At 46.5% G+C, this 19,779-nt stretch overlaps 2 protein-coding genes across 2 annotated transcripts in view; both read left to right on the top strand.

The window, feature by feature from the left end:
- The window catches only part of GGA2 (golgi associated, gamma adaptin ear containing, ARF binding protein 2), a 33,190-nt gene extending 29,559 nt beyond the window's left edge, over positions 1–3,631 (top strand). The window contains exons 15-17 of the mRNA XM_059415123.1: positions 559–728; positions 1,870–1,980; positions 2,515–3,631. Of these exons, the coding sequence (XP_059271106.1) occupies positions 559–728; positions 1,870–1,980; positions 2,515–2,625 (392 nt within the window). The 3' untranslated portion in view covers positions 2,626–3,631. The remainder of the gene's footprint in view (positions 1–558; positions 729–1,869; positions 1,981–2,514) is intronic.
- An 11,670-nt stretch (positions 3,632–15,301) lies between these two features.
- COG7 (component of oligomeric golgi complex 7) overlaps positions 15,302–19,779 on the top strand; it is an 83,127-nt gene continuing 78,649 nt past the window's right edge. Inside the window, exon 1 of the mRNA XM_059415122.1 lies at positions 15,302–16,223. Coding sequence (XP_059271105.1) covers positions 16,055–16,223 — 169 coding nt within the window. The 5' untranslated portion in view covers positions 15,302–16,054. The remainder of the gene's footprint in view (positions 16,224–19,779) is intronic.

Genomic DNA, 19,779 nt, shown 5'->3' with positions numbered 1-19,779 from the left:
TTCTGTCATGTTCATAGTATTTGAGTCCTAATCCTGTCTCCCTTAAAGTTCCTTTTTTTTTTTTTTAAACTGGTAATATGCTGGGGCGCCTGGGTGGTTCAGTTGGTTAAGCGTTTGCCTTCAGCTCAGGTCATGTGATCTCAGGGGTCCTGGGATTGAGCCCCGAGCTGACTCTCTGCTCCGCGGGGAGCCTGCTTCTCCTTCTCCCTCTGCCCTCCCCCCTCTCTGGCTTGTGCCCTCTCTCTCTCTCTCTCCCTCTCTCTTGCTCTCGCTCTATCTCATATAAATAAATAAAATCTTTAAAACAAAACAACTGGTGATGTGCTTCAGGGGGTTGGATGGTGGGGAGCGATCAGTTTGAGGGGACCTAGGAGTCCAGGTTGGGAGTAGTGAGAGCTGGATCACGGTAGCACCGAAAGCTTGGTTCCGAGGAGGTTAGTCCAGGAGCTGTGCTGACTGGAGAAGCAGCGGCAGCAGTGGGTGATAACATGCACATCTTTCAGGCGTTGGTGACTTCGTGGTCATGCTAACCCTTTTGCTTGGGTCCTTCTCCACCAGGCAGCCTGCCGCCTCTTATCGTGTATGACCGGAATGGATTCCGAATTCTGCTCCACTTTTCCCAGACGGGGGCCCCTGGCCACCCGGAGGTGCAGGTGTTGCTGTTGACCATGATGAGCACTGCCACCCAGCCTGTCTGGGACATCATGTTTCAAGTTGCCGTGCCGAAGGTGAGCCGTCTGCTGGCCAGCTCCCTAACCTAGGACATGATCTTTGAGTTAGGTATAAGAGACAAAATCCTCAAAGGAGTTTAAGATCAAATGGGAGGTTTATTGGCTTGTTGAACTGGGGATTTCTGAATATCTGACTTTAGATGTGACCGAATCCAGATAAGTTCTTAAAATGATTCCTTAAGAATCTCTTTCCACCTTGGGGTGCCTGGGTGGCTCAGTGGGTTAAGCCGCTGCCTTCGGCTCAGGTCATGATCTCAGGGTCCTGGGATCGAGTCCCGCATCGGGCTCTCTGCTTGGCGGGGAGCCTGCTTCCCTCTCTCTCTCTCTGCCTGCCTCTCCGTCTACTTGTGATTTCTGTCTGTTAAATAAATAAATAAAATCTTTAAAAAAAAAAAAAAAGAATTTCTTTCTACCTCTTGACTTTGCTTTCTTCTGGGGAGCCTGTTCTCCAGCAGACTCCAAAGAGCATGGAAATGGCTACCAGCAGCCCCAGAATTACATAGTCCTTTCCTTCCTGAACTCTTTTATCACAGAGGGAAACTTCCGTCTGGCACGAGGCATACATAGTAATTACCCAAGAAAGGGGTAGGTTTGGCCCCATTGGCATTACTTGGGTAATGGGGTAATTGGGACCAGTACCTTGTGTTCAAGGATAATAGAGGTACTCTGACCAGTGTAGACATGACATCCGTTCCTCTTCGAGAGAAGTAGGGCCCCATGACTAACAGCATCACAAAAGACAGGGAAAGGATGTCCTGAAAGGAAAGGTTCAAGGTAAGCAAAAGTAAAAATACACATTCTCTCATCCCTGTGGTAGTCTTGTGGGCCATGTGTTATTGTTATCTCTTATTTTATAAACTTCTAGTCCATGGGTTCAGAAAGGTTAAGTATTTTGCCCAAGGTCCCAGAGCTAGTAAGAAGTAGAACTCAGCCCAAGGTATGCCCTAGCTCTTCATGCTGCCTCTCAGAAGCCAACCATTGACCACACAGCTTCGATTTCTGGAAGGAAAGGACTTTGGGACCCTTTAATTATTTGGTGGGTGGAGGTCAAGTTTTCCTGTTTACCATAACTCCCTCTTTGAAGCTATACTTTATTAGGAACAAATTAGATACTGGATTTTTCTGCCCCCCACCATAGTCCATGAGAGTGAAGCTGCAGCCGGCATCCAGCTCCAAGCTCCCTGCCTTCAGTCCGCTGACGCCTCCAGCTGTGATCTCTCAGATGCTATTGCTTGACAATCCTCATAAAGTATGTTCTGGTAACTTTGATAGCAGGGGGATGGGGAGGGAGGCCCTGGGCTGTCGGGAGGTAGCATGGTAGGTTGAAAGAGGTTTAGTTAGGTCTTGCTCTAAAGTGTCTGGTTGGGAGTGGTGGTGGGATATTCCCAGCTGAGGGTCTGTATTCTTCGGGGCTCTTTGGAGGAAGGTCTCTGACTGGGGTGCCATAGCTGGGAACCAAGAGTGACACAAATTCCCCCCAGGACCATGAGTCCTCTGAAAGGGTGAGACCTGCCTGTCCTCCTCAACTGGTCTGAGTCATGGTCCGCCTCAGGACTGCAGAGGCGGGGGAGTTCTCTCAGGATGCATGGCTGGCTCCCCTTGTATTTGTCGTCTCAGAGGGCGCTGGCCAGGGGCCCCTGTTGTACAGTTGTTTCGGGGTCTTACTGACATGGAGTTAGTGTGATATTGCTATTCCTTGGTGACTGCTGAGTGGGCAGAAACTCTTAGAGTGGGCTGGTCTGTGTCTCTCCCCACTAATTTAATGTCTTCTGTCTTTGTGCAGGAGCCCATCCGGTTACGGTATAAGCTGACCTTCAACCAGGGTGGACAGCCTTTCAGCGAAGTAGGAGAAGTGAAAGACTTTCCAGATCTGGCAGTCTTGGGTGCAGCCTAACTTTTCAGAAGACAGACCCCGCCATTCAAGCTTAGGCCAATGTGAATTTTGCTGTCTAGATAGGACTAATCATGGTGATATAGTGCGGAGTGCCAACAGTTCTATCCTGACGTCAGGCTCTGGATCCCAACCTCTGACTTATTCTGCACATACTGTGTGTGTGTGTGTGTGTGTGTGTGTGTGTGTGTTGCAGGGCATTTGGGGGAGGGGAGAGCAGGGCTTGGGGTGTGGACAGTGTGGGAAATGCTGAAGCATTTCTGACAACCATCTGCTACAGTCATCTGTTTCTGCATGTTTGTGGACACGGATGTCCCCACCTCAGGTTGGAGGTTTTATAAGCCAAAGTTGTGTTGTGTTTTGTTTTTTTCCATGTATTGTTCCCTTTTCATTCATCCACTCTGTGCCTTGTCAGCCTTTGAAAGTCTTGGTTGCTCCCAGGCTGCTATTCTCAGGGACCTTAAAAGGGACCTGGTTGGTCTTGGGGCAGAGAGTACCTTCTGGGGCACTCTCTTCCAAGAAAGACCTTGTCTCCATTTCCATTAGAGAATGCTGCTTGCGTGTGTTTGAGAAGATCTTCAGAACGGAATGCTCGGTGCACTGTTGGCAGGCGAGGGGCTGCCACTAGACCAGAGGACCACACTGGGTGGGCCACTCAACATCCTTCACCACTGTGCCTTAGAATCACCCAGAGAAGACCTTCCGGGGCAGAGGGGAAAGCAGGTCCCAGGCCTCACGCAGGCCTCGGGTTCTGTGGGTGGGGCAGCCCGTTTCGGCCCTTCCTCAGGACCCTCCTCTCCATTCTCCTCCTCCTCCTCCACAAGCGTCTACTCTCAGAGCTCTTCGATGGTGACGCCATGCCCGTCGTCAGTCCTAACAGACAGGCTCGCCGTCGCCTGTCTTCACCATCCAGCATGGAGAACTGTGATACAAATAGATAAGAAAAGAGCTTAGCAGTGATTTCAGTGGTGAATATAGAAAGTCCTTGAATAAAACTGTGTAGCAAATACGCTTTGTGGAGTCTTGTGAGTAGGAGACGCAGAGCCTGTTCCATTCGGAGGCGCCAAGCCTGAAGGGCCCTGTTGCCTGTGGAGGAAGTAGGAAGACTTCTTGCTGTGGAACCTGAAGAGTGACTTCAGTGAAGGGAGAGGCCCTGCGGGTCCAAACAAAGCTGGAGAGATGGATTGTTAACGTGCGTGGTTTGAAGGGAAAACTCAGGTGCATCACCTGTTCTTACTGAGCGCCTGCTGTGTGCTAGGCATCTTCTGTAGTCCTGCTTTGCTGGTCATGGGGGAAGCAAGCTGAGCTTTGCCAATGGGGCCTGATTAAGGACTTCGAAATCTGAGCCGTTCACCTGTTGAGGCACGATTCTACCTCAGGAACCATGAGACTCTTTTTGGGGCTCTTTATCACAAAGTCTCATACTTTCCAGGTTGATCTTTGAACTTCTACGTACAGTTAGAATCCCACCAACATTAATTGGCAGGGATCAGAGCTGTAAAAGATCATCTAGCTATGCTCATTTTTAAGCAAATGTGAAAACTCCTAAAACCGATGAGATGGGTGACTTCCTCGTTTGGCATGACTCCCATAAGATTCATTCTATCTAAACTTTCTTGCATGTTCAGGTGTTCTCTATAGCTTTTATGGACTCTAGCTAATCTCATAAGGGTTTTAAGAGGAACCCGTCGTAATGATGATGCCTGCCTATGCAGAACTTCCATCAAGGTGGGTGAATGAGACTTAACGAGATTTTTACCCCCGGCTCAGTGGTGAACTTGTGTCTCAGCCTTCTGTCTTCCAGGAGCCAGACTCCCAGCAGTGCTTTGGTGAAGTTGGACAGGGTAGGGATGTGTGTGTTTGTTTTGGGGGGCGGGGGGAGTTCCTGATAGTGGCCCTGGTGTTTGTCATCAGTGCCTTCTGATGATCAAGTTCTGCAGCTACTGAAGGCCTGACCGGTATCTTTCCGTTCCTTCCACAAGCAGTTGCAGAGCAGCTGCCAGGAGTTGCGCACTCTGGTAGGCATTGCAGACACAGCAGCAGAAGGTTCCTGCCCTCGTGGATCTTCTCTTCTAGTGCAGAGACAGATCCATGATGTTCTTGGTGGGGATGGCGCCGATGATCAGTATTTGTCCCCTATCCTGAATTCCTCCTCCAAGATTCTGCTCACCCCTGTCTCCTGACTTGACTTTGTGACTGTTTCTCTTCCTCTGCCCCTTATATGTGCTTTGCCCCAGGGTTTAGGATTCTTCTAAGCACATCTGGGCAGCTAACCCCTAGATGGGTCCTAGACCTCTGTCTCAAGCTTCTGCCTCATTGCTGACATCCGATCCCTATTCATCAGTGGTATTTTTTTGCAGGTTCACTCTGGTCTCAAGCTTGGAAAGCTTAGCACAGAACCCAGCCTCCTCCTCCCCTCGCCCCTTCCCCTTACATTTTCTTTTATTTGAAAGCACCTGTCTTGAGCCTTCATGGATTCTTGATTCCTGTTCGTTTTAGAACCACTCAGTAGCTTTGTCTCCTTTAGTCTCCTTCTAAATAGGACATCTTGCCCTCCCCTGCATTCACATGGTCACTGCCCTGGTTTGGCTTTTTTGGCTGGCGGAGGGGGGTCAGTGAGGCGGGGTGGTGCAGTTAGCTGCCTCTCAATTCTCTGAACTGTGAGACTTGCTGCCACCAGATTTATCCGACAAATCCGGCCCCTTGACCCCTTGCTGAGAAATCCTGAATGGCTTCCCAATGCCCTAAAAGTTGATACAATCCAATTGAGTGCTTAAGTATTCACTGCCCTTTAAGTATTCACTAACTTGGTGTGCTCCCTACTCTTCTGGCACCTGCCAGGATGAGCACTTTGCCACAGCCACAAGTACGTCCTTTCGTATTTTGACAATGCCATGTTTTTTCATGACGTTAGGAGGCAACTCCTTTCCCTTTATCTCTTCAGTGAATTTAAGACTAGGCTAGAACCCTGCTTTATCTGTGAGTCACTGTGAGCATAAATGGGCTTTGGAGATGGGAAGTGTTGAAAACAGGATAAAGGACTTAATGACCAAAAGAACATGCACATTCGTTATTGAAAATGGTATGGGGTGCCTGGGTGGCTCAGCGTCTGACTCTTGATCTCAGCTAAGGTCTTCATCTCAGGGTGGTGAGTTCACAATGACCAAACCTTCAGGATAGAAAGCAAAGGTGATATTCTAAAATACAAGTACTGCTTGATTACCACAGTGTTTACAAATCAAATTCTTCCTATCCAGTGTAGAAGACGCTGACTCAGCTCCAAAATACAAGGTTCTGTGAACTAGGTGTTTTGTTTTGTTTTGTTTTGTTTCTTTTGAAGAAAACAGGAGGAGAGTGTCCTGGAATGTCCATGGTTTGGGGGTGGTGGTGGTGGTGGCTGTTTTAATAAAGATGTGACCTGTGATCTGTGAAGAGGGGAAGCCAGGTAGGACAAAGGAGACCTCAGGTGAGCTGAGCCAAGCCTTTCGTGACATAGTGGAGGCACTTAGAGTCCAGAGTTCTCATGACATCTAATGTCAGCCCGAGTGAAAAATCCAGTCCCCCTTGCGCAATGCATTCCTGATGACGCCGTGCTCACTCTGAAAAAGCTTGCATTTTAAAAAGTGAACATTCTGTTCCTTCCAGCTTTCATTCTTAAATACCTCATCCCACTTAGAGAAGTAGCACTTTGATTTTAGAAGTTAAAATTGTGAGAGCATACTGCAGTGTCAGAGGCCCCGGATGCATAGGATACTGACGTTGACCATCTTCTGAAGCCTCGAACTGGAAACACTGAAATCCTTAAGTTCACCCTTAGTTCCAATTCGGCTCTTCAGTGGCATTGCTGCCTCCATGAAGCCATGTGATCGTGGGTAAGTAATTTGCCGCCTTCAGATTCCTCCTCCGTGTAGTGAATAACAGATATTTTTTTTGAGAATTAAAAAGACTATGTAAAGTGACTACAATATTGCATGGCACTAAATTAGCTAAGACTTACTTCATTTACTGTCTGCTGTTGGCCCGTCCACCTGGTTTCCTTCCAGCACGTGAATAGAGTCAACTTGCCCATAACTATAAAGTTTATCTCCTAAAGTAAAAAGCAGATATTTAAAATTTTGATAAGTCTCTAATACCGAGACACAGTAAAACATCAAGGATAAAAAGATAATCAAAAGTTCATTGGAAACCAAAAGACTTCTTGCCATTTTGAAACACATCCCCAAGCTTCATCAACAGATGAATTCTGTAGCAGAACACATTTCCTAGAAGACATTCAGTTACTTTTGTGAACAAAGGTGTGCATTCTAGAATGTATGGCCCTGACATCAGGTCTGGAGCAGGCAGTGTAGTTTGCTCTTGTTTTTGCCGTACACGCGGCACACTGCCGTACAGCCCGGGGCCTACTGAAAGAAAACACGGTACAAACCACATCCGCGCAACCAGACTATTTGGTCATCTCATGGATGGAGAAAAAGTCCTTCTAAATTATTCATTGTTTTTTTTTTTTTTTAAAAGATTTTATTTATTTATTTGACAGAGAGAAATCACAAATACAGTGAGAGGCAGGCAGAGAGAGAGAAGGAAGCAGGCTCCCTGCTGAGCAGAGAGCCCGATGCGGGACTCGATCCCAGGACCCTGAGATCATGACCTGAGCCGAAGGCAGCGGCTTAACCCACTGAGCCACCCAGGTGCCCCTAAATTATTCATTGTTTAATCCCAATAAAAATAAATGATCAGGGGCGCCTAGGTGGCTCAGTCAGTTAAGAGTCTGTCTTTGGCTCAGGTCATGATTCCAGGCTCCTGAGATGGAGTCCCGCATGGAGCTCCCTGCTCAGTGTGGAGTCTGCTGCTCCCTCTCCCTCCCCGACCTGAGCAACTCATGCTGTTGGTCTCAGCTAAAATACTAAAAAACCAAAACCAAAAACTGACCGGTAGCATGTTTAATAAGGAGAGAGTATTGTGGCCTAAATAGAGGTTTATTTTCTTGTTAAAAAGACCTGATGTGGTCTGAAACCATTGCTGATAAAAGCATCACAGAGTCATTAGGGATCCAGACTCCAGCCAGCCCGAAACCCTCGCCCACGAATACTCTCCTCAGCATGTCCCGTGGTGATGGCTTGAGATGGGGACACAGGAAAGGAAGGTTTCCCGTAAGTTTCATGTGATACTTGCATCCACATCTAACTGGCTGTGTGGTGACATGGCCACAACTTGAGCAAAGAAGGCTGAGAAATTGTCATATTTGCGCATAGTGCCACACCTCACAAAACTGGGTTTTGGCCAAGGAAGAAGGGAAGACTGGATTTGTAGAGGATTAGCTATCTACCATAAGATACTAGGGCCATCTATTGGAGGGAAAAAAGCTGTCCTTGAACTACTGTGGAATGGAACAAAACAAAAACCCAATCCCATGTTTCATGACCTGAGCCGAAGTCAGACACTTAATGTCTGAGCCACCCAGGTGCCTCAAAACCCATACTTATATATTTATCGTAGCCCGCTTTAAAAACCAAGCAATCTAGGTAAATGTGTGCATATGTAATAACTGATAATCTTCGGGTCCTACAATTGCAAATGAGTTTTTTTAAGATTTCAGAGCGAGAACATGGTGGAGGAGAGGGAAAGGGAAGCTTAAGCAGGCTCCACACCCAAGTGTGGAGCCTGACACAGAGCTCAGTCTGGCAACCCTGAGACTGTGACCCGAGCCAAATCTAGGAGTCAGACGTTTTTCCGACTGTGCCACCCAGAGCCCTGTAAATGGGTTTTCTTTAAATTTTATTTGCATTTTCTAAAGTTGCTAGGCTGAAAAAAACATCTTTATGCTTAATGTTTTTTCCAGATTTTTAAAAGGTGGAAAGTCTTCCACCTGATTACTCTTCTAGGAGACAGTGTTACTCATTCTCTTACGTCCTTGGAGATACTCTGGGCATACTCAAATGAACTGGAGTGTTGTTTGTTTTGATTTGTTTTGTTTTTATTTTTATTTTTTTTTTAAGATTTTATTTATTTATTTGACAGACAGAGATCACAAGTAGTCAGAGAGGCAGGCAGAGAGAGAGGAAGGGAAGCAGGCACCCTGCTGAGCGGAGAGACCGACGCGGGGCTCGATCTCAGGACCCTGAGATCATGACCTGAGCCGAAGGCAGAGGCCTTAACCCTCTGAGCCACCCAGGCACCCCTGTTTTGTTTTTAGATGTAATGATGTAGCTTGGAGATAATGTCATGCTGCTGCTTAGTAGGAAAAAGCAGCTCTCGGATTCCATCTCCTGACAGCAGATGGGATCAATCAGTTCTATGTATTTTTGGCACATGAATTTCCTGGTAGTTCCTGTGTATTTCCAGTCTCTCCCTCACCCTGGTTCCATTTCCATGGGCCCAGACATGCTTCCATCTTCTCTAGCAGTCCACTCCCTGCCTTACTTCTGTCAGCCCAGCATTGTAGAGTGGAAACAGGTATGGGTTTTGGAGTCAGGTTCAATTTCTAGTTTTTTGCCATCTGTAGTATCTTGGGCAGGACACTCAACAGTCTGGGCCTCAGTTTTTATATTGTTAAATTGTGAAAATATTAAAAAATCTACTTCTTAGGTTTAGATGCATGTTTTTAAAAAATATATTTTATTTATTTGACAGAGAGAGAGAGGTCACAAGTAGGCAGAGAGGCAGGCAGAGAGAGAGGGGGAAGCAGGCTCCCCGCTGAGCAGAGAGCCCGATTCAGGGCTTGATCTCAGGACCCTGAGATCATGACCTGAGCCGAAGGCAAAGGCTTAACCCACTGAGCCACCCAGGCGCCCTAGATGCAGTTTTAATAAGGTCAACAAAATACCAGACACAATAGGGACTCTGTAACTGTAGGTGCTATCATTTCTCCTCAAATCACCATACCCGAGATTCATTTACGATTGTAACTGTGGTGACTTCCATTTTGTCACTTGGTTCATTTTACAACCTTTTCTGTTTTCATGGAAACCAGTAAAATTTTGCTAATGTTACTAACCTAATGTTTGCTAAGGCTACAAAAATGTTTGGTGGGTTTTTTTTTTAAAGATTTTATTTATTGGGCGCCTGGGTGGCTCAGTGGGTTAAGCCGCTGCCTTCGGCTCAGGTCATGATCTCAGGGTCCTGGGATCGAGTCCCGCATCGGGCTCTCTGCTCAGCAGGGAGCCTGCTTCCTCCTCTCTCTCTCTCTCTCTGCCTGCCTCTCTGCCCTACTTGTAATCTCTCTGTCAAATAAATAAATAAAAAATCTTTAAAAAAAAAAAAAAAGATTTTATTTATTTATTTGATAGAGAGAAATCACAAGTAGACTGAGAGGCAGGCAGAGAGAGAGAGAGAGAGAGAAGCAGGCCCCCCGCCGAGCAGAGAGCCCGATGCGGGACTCGATCCCAGGACCCTGAGATCATGACCCGAGCCGAAGGCAGCGGCTTAACCCACTGAGCCACCCAGGCGCCCTGTTTGGTGGTTTTGATAGAATCTGACCATCCCCTCTATCTCTGTCAAGGTTCTCATCAGCTGCAAGAAACGGGTAAGGCCAAAGAAGCATTGGTTAAACAAAAGATACTTACGTCTCTGTATTGGCTGCTTGGGACAACTGCAACAACATACAGTGAGTGGGGTGGCTTAAAAACAACAGACATTTGGCAGTTCTGGAGAAGTTTTAAATCAGGCCATGCTCACTCTGAAACCTGTCAAATAACTGTGGTGATTTGCAATGATCTTTGGCAGTCTTTGGCTTGCAGCTGCGGAACTCCTCCCTCTCCCTTTGTGGTCATGTGGTCTCACTGTGTGTCTTCACATGACCATCTTCTATTCATCATATTGGATTAAGGGCCAATCCTACTCCAGTAGGACATCTTAACTATATCTGTAGTGTATTAATACAGATATAATACTATATCTGTATTATGCTATTGATAAGGTCACATTCTGAGGGACTAGGGATTAGGATTTCATGCCTAAGTTGAGACATAAGTCAACCATAATTCTCTCAAATTCAAAAACCCTGGAGGTAGTGGGATTAGGGTTTGTATGCAGTCCATATGATGTCTGGCACCCAGATGACTTCAGTCTTGTTGCTTTGCTATGAGTGACTTCTATTACTAAGAACATTTTATGGTTCAAGATAGGAGACTGACCAAGAATAAAAGACAAATTACCAAAATCAGGAAAGAAGACGCATAACTACTGATTTTACAGAAAGGATTATAAAGAAATACTATGAACAATTTTATGCCAACTTAGGTGAAATGGAGAAGTTTCTAGAAAGCCATGAATTACCAACTGATTTAAGAAGAAATAGAACATCTGAATAGGTCTCTAAGTTGAATTCATAAAATCTTCTCAAGAAGAAATAGCCAGGCCCAGATGGTTCCACAGTTAGTTCTGCCAAATTTTTAAAGAAGAGGCTTCCCCAGTTCTCAAACTCTGAAGCTAGAGAAGGAAGGATCATTTCCCAAAAGATTCTAAGACCAGTATTACCCTTAAACCAAAATTAGAGAAAAATCACAAAAACACTATTACAGACCAGTTTTCTCCCATGAACATTGACACAAAAGTCCTCAACAAAATAGTATCAAAGCAAATCTGGTAACATTCTACATCATGACCAAGTAGAACTTATCCTAGGAATGCAAGGTCAGTTTACCATCCAAATGTTAATTGCTATATAACATGAGTCGAATAAAAGGCAAAAACCACACAAGTATTCCAGTAGATACAAAAAGGTATATGTGTTTTAACCAACATTTTAAGAAACTAGAAATAGAAGGGAACTTGGTCATCTTGAGAAAGGGATTGGACTGAAAGGGACGCCGAAGACCAGGAGCAAGGCCAAGATGTTTGCTCTGGCCGTTTCTACTCAATATTGTGCTGAAGATTCTGAGCAGTGCAGTTAGTAGGAGGAAGAGAAAGGAGAATCTCTATTCACAGATGTTATGAACCTGTACATAGCCAAATTCCAGGCAATACATATAGAAATAACTGGAACTGATCAATGTCCAAAGGGTACAAGACACATATACAAAAATCAATTGGATTCCTATAGCAAGAACATACGAAATGAAATTAATTACATTCATAATAGCATTAAAATGAATGCAATACTTTGGACTAAATTTAACAAAAGTAGTGCAAGATATTTACAATGTATAACAAAAGGTATTGCTGAGAGAATTAAGTTAAAGGTCTCAACCAGGGGTGATTGTTCGCACTGAGAAATTTTTGGCAATGTGCGGAGATATTTTTAGTTGCCACAATTTGGGGGAAGGGATGCTTTGGGATCTAGTGGGTAGAGGCCAGAGATGCCTCTGACATTGTACAAAACATTGGACAGCCTGAACAATAAAAAATTACGTGGCCATGAATGTGAATGACACCAAGGTTGAAAATCCTGATCTAAATAAATGCAGAGGCATTTCACATTTATGGATTGGAAGACTCCATATTGTCAAGATGCCGATTCTCTAAATGATGTGTAAGTTCAATAAAATCCTTATTCCAGCAGCATTTTTGTGTAGAAATTGATAAGCAGGTTATAAGATGTATAGGGACATGCAAGAGGTCTGGAGTAGCAGACCTCTTTTTTTTTTTTAATTTTAAATTTTTTAATTTTTATTTAAGATTTTATTTTTTTAATTTTTATTTTTATTTAAGATTTTATTTATTTGAGGGGCACCTGGGTGGCTTATTCAGTTAAGTGTCTGTCTTCAGCTCAAGTCATGATCCCGGGGTTCTGCGATGGAGCCCCAAATCGGACTCCCTGCTCAGCGGGGAGGCTACTTCTCCCTCTCCCCAGCCCCCTACTCATGTTCTCTCTTTATTTCAAATAAATAAATAGAATCTTTAAAAAATTATTGTGTTTATCTCAGAAAGAGTGCACGTGAGAGAGCAGGCCAGAGAGGGCAGGAGGGGCAGAGGGAGAAACATATTCCCCCCAAAGCAGGGACCCCAACATAAGGCTGAATCCCAGGACCTTGGGATCATGATCTGAGCTGAAGGCAGATGCTTAGCCAACCGGGTCACCCTGCAAAATAATTTTTTTAAAGATTATACTTCTGTATTTGACAGACAGAAATCACAAGCAGGCAGAGAGAGAGAGAGAGAGGGGAGGAAGCAGGCTCCCCGCTGAGTAGAGAGCCCAACGTGGGGCTCGATCCCAGGACCCCGAGATCACGACCTGAGCCGAAAGCAGAGGCTTTAGCCCACAGAGCCACCCAGGTGCCCCAATTTTTAAAAATAACGTGGGTGGACCGACCCTATCAGACTTCCAAACTTACTATAAACTATGGTAATCAAGACAATTTGGTATTGGTACTATAAGAATATAGAAAATGCAACAGAATTTAAAGTCCAGAAATCCTCATATCTATATCACTTGATTTCTGTCTTTTTTTTTTTTTTTAAAGATTTTTTCTTTATTTATCTGACAGAGATCACAAGTAGGCAGAGAGGCAGGCAGAGAGAGAGGAGGAAGCAGGCTCCCTGCAAAGCAGAAAGCCCAATGTGGGGCTCGATCCCAGGACCCTGGGATCATGACCTGAGCCGAAGGCAGAGGCTTAACCCACTGAGCCACCCAGGTGCCCCATCACTTGATTTTTGACAAAGACATTAAGGCAATTCAGTGGAGAAGGAAAGTTTCTAAATCATCTTGGGATAAGTGTATACGTGCATGTAAAAAATTAGATGGGCGCTTGGCTGGCTCAGTAGAGCATGTGACGCTCGATCTTGGGGTTGTAACTTTGAGCCCCACACTGGGTATAGAGGTTACTTTAATTCTTTAAAAAATAAACTTAGGCCTTTACCTCACACCATACACAAAAAACTCAAAGTGGACCATGGGCATAAATGAAGAGCTACTACTTTAAAACTTCTAGAAGAAAATTTAGAACTTCACGATTTCATGTTAGGCAAAGATTTGCTAGATAATGAGACAAAAGGTAGGATCCGTAAGAAAGAACAAATGATAATGGAATTTATCAAAATTAAAAACTTGCACCTCAAAGACACCATTAAGAAAATGACAAGATACAGATTGGAAGAAAATAGTTGTAAACCATATTAAAAAGGGAATTCAGGGGGCGCCTGGGTGGCTCAGTGGGTTAACGCCTCTGTCTTCAGCTCAGGTCATGATCCCAGGATCCTGGGATCGAGCCCCGCATCAGGCTCTCTGCTCAGCGGAGAGCCTGTTTCCTCTTCTCTCTCTGCCTGCCTCTCTGCCTACTTGTGATCTCTGTCTGTCAAATAAATAAATAAAATCTTTAAAAAAGGGGAATTCAGAATATGTAAGAAATTTAACAGCTGAATATGACAAAGACAGCCCCGTTTGAAAATGGGTGAAAGATCTGAATAGACGTTTCACCAAAGAAGATGTAAGAATGGCTAATAACATGAAAAGATGTTCAAAATCGTTGGTTGTTAGGGAAATGCAGACAAAAGCAACAGTGACTATTATATACCGGAAATAGGTAAGGGTACAGCGAAGCTGGAGCCCTCACATGTTACTGATGATAATGTAAAATGGTATCAGCTACTCTGGGTAAATTTGACAGTTTCTTAAAAAGTTGAACATAGGGGCGCCTGGGTGGCTCAGTGGGTTAAAGCCTCTGCTTTCGGCTCAGGTCATGATCCCAGAGTCCTGGGATCAAGCCCCACGTCGGGCTCTCTGCTCCGCGGGGAGCCTGCTTCCCCCTCTCTCTCTGCCTGCCTCTCTGCCTACTTAGGATCTCTCTCTCTGTGTCAAATAAGTAAATCTTTAAAAAAAAAAAAAAGTTGAACATAAATTTATCTTGTAACTTAGCAATTCCACTTCTAAGAATATAACCAAAAGTGATGAAAACTTGTCTACACAAAGGCATGTGGCCGAACATTCATAGCAGCATTATTCATAATGACTTTAAACTAGAAACAGCATAAATGCCCATCAGTTGGTGAATGGCTAAATATGTCATATCCACACAATGGAATACTATTCAACAACATAAAAGGAACAAACCGATACATGGTGCAACACAAAGGGACCTCAAAAAACACGCTCGGCGAAAACAAGCCAGATGGAAATCTGAAATGTTTGCAAAAGGCAAATTTATAGAGATGGCAGATGAGTGGTTTCCTAGGGCCTGGTGTGGAAGCAGAAATTAAGTGCAAATGAGGAGGAAGGAACTTTTCTGGATGATGGAAATGTTCTTGTGGAGATAGACCAACTCTAAATTTTTAAAAAATCATTGAATTGTATAGTTACAATGGGTGAATTTTTAAAAAAGATTTTATTTATTTGACACACAGAGATCACAAGTAGGCAGAGCATCTGGCAGAAAGAGGGGGAAGCAGGTTCACCGCTGAGCAGAGAGCCTGATGTGGGACCATGACCCAAGCTGAAGGCAGAGGCTTAACCCACTGACCACCCAGGCATCCCACAATGGTTTAATTTTATATCCTGTAAATTATTAGTAAAGCTATTTTTAAAATGTTCATCAGGGAGGCCAGGGGATATATTGTAGAGGCGCCTAAGGCTTCCAACGCTCCCACCAAGAACAGTATACTAGTATACTAGCTTTTCCTGATTTGTGGATTGGGGTTCTTAGATATACAGAGTCTTCAAGAACTACCATATGCATCGAGTCGGAGTATGCCTGGCGTGAGAAGGGTAAGTGGCAAAACTATTCGCAATTACACACAAAGCATTTTTTTTTAAAATTTTCGGTTCTCATGACACTGAAGCCTTCTCTTTTCCGAGGCGTCCTACGAGGCTACAGAAAACAGGTGCAACCGGTCCGTTCCAGTTCCAGCGTGGTACGTTTCGGGGAAAGGACAGGAGGTCAATGTGGCTATGGGGAGGGCTGAGGCCGGATGGCGTAGATTGCTCCGCTCTCCGTAGGAAGGCAGGAAAGCGTGGTAAAGAGTTCGAGCTCCAGTGGCCCGCTTGCCCCAGTTCAAGGCCCCACAGTCCCCCTTTCTGGCGACCTGACTCTGGACCAGTTGCTCAGCGGCCTCTTGATTCTTTATCTTTACCTTGGGGGAGAATAACGGCCCCCGGAGGACAGTGAACTCTTTAAGTGCGCCAGTGCACGTAAGGGCTTCAGAGCAAGCATATACTTTCAGCGCTCAACGTGCACTCAAGTTAGCAAGAGCAGCTGCGAGCCGCTCTGCGCCGGGAGCCTTTCTCCGGTCCCCAGCTCGGCAGAGCGCCCGGAAGCGCCGGCGTCGCTATGGTAACGGCCACCCACTTCCGGAAGAAGGACGGCGCGCGGCGAGGGCCATTCGGAGCCCGCTGCTCCGCGAGTTCACAGAGGGGACGCGGAGGGACGAGTTTAGTGGGCGCTGGGGGTTCTGCCTGCCGCCCCCCGCCCCCCACACCAGGCCAGCCCCGGTGCCCTCTCAGGGCCGCTCGACCCCACAGCCTCGTTGCCGCCGGACGCCGGGGCTGAGCGCGGGTGCGGCCATGGACTTCTCTAAGTTCCTGGCGGAAGACTTCGACGTGAAGGAGTGGATCAACGCGGCCTTCAGGACCGGCCCCAAGGAGGCGGCGGCGGGGAAGGCGGACGGCCACGCGGCCACCCTGGTGATGAAGCTGCAGCTGTTCATCCAGGAGGTGAACCACGCCGTGGAGGGTGAGGCCGAGCTGCCGGGACGGGCGTGGGGCGGCGGGCGGCGGGCGGGCGCGGGCCCCGCGGTGGGAAGGCGAGCCCGGCCCGCCCCTCCCCCTCCTGCAGACCCTTGGTGGGGGGGGGGCGGGTAGCCGGGGGCCGGTCTCCGCTCGCTGCCGCCTGTCTCACGCCTGCCGAGGCCCGGGCTTGCCTCCTCCCCCTGGCGGTGCCAGCAGGTTTCCTTGACGTCCCAAAGAGTGAATTTCAAGAATAATAACTGATCGTCACCTGGTCCTTAAATTCGCAAAAGCATATCAAAGCGGCGTGGGAATGACACAGATCTGGGGAGCGTAGTTTTTTAGCGGACCCTCATGCCCTTGGAGGTGGGCTGGCTTGAATAGAGACTTGAACCATCTTTCCAGGAGAGTTAACTGAAAAACAATACACACCAGCAACCTTTCCATGAACTCCTCCACTCGATGTTTACTCGCCGTCCGTTCATTAGATGCCTCCTGGACGCCGGTCTCTCTGCCAGGCTTGGTGGGAGAGAGACAGGTCCCGCAGGGAAGTTTATGACCCAGTAAATAGAACTTTCCTTTAGAGATGGGTCCAGTGTTTAAGAAAAGGCTGTTGTTGGGGGGGGGGGAGGGGAGCTTTATTTCACTGCAGGTTCTTTATTGTGCTTTGCCTCTAATACTCATAATTGAGCATCTGCCACACCTGTGCCCAGAAACGGGGCCAGGGGCAAAAAGTTTACCCTTCAGGAGATTGCTGCCTCGTGGGGAAGATACAAAACAGTTGAGTTACAATGAGGGATGGCTCTTCTGCAAGTAGGACCAGGGGCTATGAGAGCTGGCAGAAGCGTGCAGTCACCCCTAATCTGGGAGGATCATAAAGGGTTTTCCAACTGTGTTAGGCCTTGAAGGAAGACTTAATAGGGCAAAGAGAGAAAGGACATTAATAACGGTGATAGCAATATTTGAGTCCTTGGTATGTGTCAGTCACTCTTTTAAATGCTTTATATGTATTAACTAAGTGGTTCTCAAACCAGGGGTGGTCATGTCACCTCCTTCCAGCCCCACCATCCCCTGAGTTTCTGGATGTTGTGGGGTGTGTTTTTCAGTCCTTGCGATGGGAAGGAATGTCACAATGAGGGACAGTTAGTGGAAATACCTAGCGATGCTTAGTGTCCTGCATGCTTGGGGTAGTCCTACACAATGAAGAACGGTCCTGGCCAGAATGCTAATGTTGCCCGTTTTCAGTGTAATTATCCAGTTTAAACCTGGCAATAATCCTTGGAGGTGGGCGCAGTTATGGTTCCCACTTCATAGTTGCAGAGACTGTGGCTGAGTGAAATCACGGACCCAGCATCATGTTTCTAGTTTGGATTTGAAGCCAAGGATTGGTCCCAGAGTTTAGGGCTCTTACCCGTTATACCTTGCTCCCTCTGGTATGAAGGGGACAGAGAAGAGCACACGCAGGGCCACGTGGGTATAAGAAGGCCTAGCTAGTCCACAGAAGAGTGAGAAATTCTAACAGAGCTGCATCAGTAACATCAACAAACATTAGTCATTAATATTATTGTTATAGGATCACACTTTCCCCGGGGGAGGGGAAGACTTCTGGAGATAAGACAAAAAAGTAGGTTGGGATGAAAGGCGTTTTTGCCCATCATTTTATTTTATTTTATTCTTTACACACAGATATACAAACACACACACACACACACACCCAGGGAAGGGGGCTGCAGAGGGAGAGAGGGGGAGAGAAAATCTGAAGCAGGCCTGATTCCATGACCCTGAGATCATGATCAGAGTGGAAATCAAGAGTGGGACACCTAATTGACTCAGCCACCCAGGTGTCCCCTTTTGGTCATCCTAAGGAGTTGGGAATTTGGCCCTTAGGCAGTGGGAAGCCTTCCGAGGTTTTTTTTTTTTTTTTTTTTAAAGATTTTATTTATTTATTTGACAGAGAGAGATCACAAGTAGGCAGAGAGGCAGGCAGAGAGAGAGAGAGGGAAGCAGGCTCCCTGCTGAGCAGAGAGCCTGATGCGGGACTCGATCCCAGGACCCTGAGATCATGACCTGAGCCGAAGACAATGGCTTAACCCACTGAGCCACCCAGGCGCCCGCCTTCCGAGGTTTAAAGCTGTATTTTTATGGAAGGTGAGGCGAGGGCTCAAGTCTGCAGTGAAGAGGTGTTATTGCAGAGGCTCGAGGGGGGGTGTTGAGGCCTCCAAATTGGAGGATGGATTTGTTCATTCATTCAGTCAACAAACATTTATTGGGCACAAACTGGTTTCCAGGTTCCAGAGATACAGTGTTGAACAAGACCCAGTCCTAGGCGTCTGCGTGGCTCAGTGGGTTAAGCCTCTGCCTTGAGCTCAGGTCATGATCTCAGGGTCCTGGGATCAAGCCCCTATCGGGCTTTCTGCTCAGCATAGAGCCTGCTTCCTCCCTCTCTCTCTCTCTGCCTGCCTCTCTGCCTACTTGTGATCTCTGTCTGTCGAATAAATAAAATCTTCAAAACAAAACAAAAAAACAGACCCAGTCTTAGGTTGGATCAGTTAATCAAGTTGGGGGCGGGTGGAGGGAACCCACAAAAACCAAACAGGGACCAGATCATGCAGGCATTTATTTTTTTTTTAATTAATTAATTAATTAATTAATTATTTAAAGATTTTATTTATTTGTCAGAGAGAGAGAGAGAGAGAGAGAGAGCGAGCACAGGCAGACGGAATGGCAGCAGAGGCAGAGGGAGAAGCAGGCTCCCTGCTGAGCAAGGAGCCCGATGTGGGACTCGATCCCAGGACGCTGGGATCATGACCTGAGCTGAAGGCAGCTGCTTAACCAACTGAGCCACCCAGGCGTCCCTCATGCAGGCATTTAATGTCACATTAAAGACTTTGGAGTTGATACAAAATGAATATAAAGGGTATGTACCAGAGGATTTTTAAGCAGGGGAGAGACATGGATGGGTTTTTGTCTCTGTTTGAAAAGCAGCTGTCCAGAAGAATGGACTGTCATATAGTGGCTTTAAGTGGGGTTATGGCGGTGGTCATGGTGAGAAATGGGTAGATTTAAGATATTTTTAGGAGGAGGAATGGGAAGAACTTGCTGATGGATTGGAAGGAGGGATGAGCGGGGGGAGCATCGAGAATGACAGCAGGTTCTTGAGCTGAGTGACTGTGGGTGCAGGTCCCACGCGGTCGGGAACTGTGAGAGAATTTGTAAAGAGAGTCCATAGCCCATCACCTGGATTCTGCAGCGAACAGTGTACTGCTCTGCTCTGTCACAGATCTGTCCCTCTCTCCACTCATCCATAATTTTTTTTTTTTCAAGGATCTTATTTATTTATTTGACAGAGATCACAAGTAGGCAGAGAGGCAGGCAGAGAGAGAGAGAGGAGGAAGCAGGCTCCCCGCTGAGCAGAGAGCCCGATGCAGGGCTGGATCCCAGGACCCTGGGATCATGACCTGAGCCGAAGGCAGAGGCTTTAACCCACTGAGCTACCCAGGCATCCCCATCCATCCTGTTTTTTGACGTGTTTCAAAATGAGTTGCAGACGTCAGTATGCTTTA

The sequence above is a fragment of the Mustela nigripes genome, chromosome 11 (assembly GCF_022355385.1).
Source record: "Mustela nigripes isolate SB6536 chromosome 11, MUSNIG.SB6536, whole genome shotgun sequence".
Classification (NCBI taxonomy): Eukaryota; Metazoa; Chordata; class Mammalia; order Carnivora; family Mustelidae; genus Mustela; species Mustela nigripes.
Note: the sequence above shows the minus strand (reverse complement) of the source record. Positions and strands in the feature narration are given on the sequence as shown.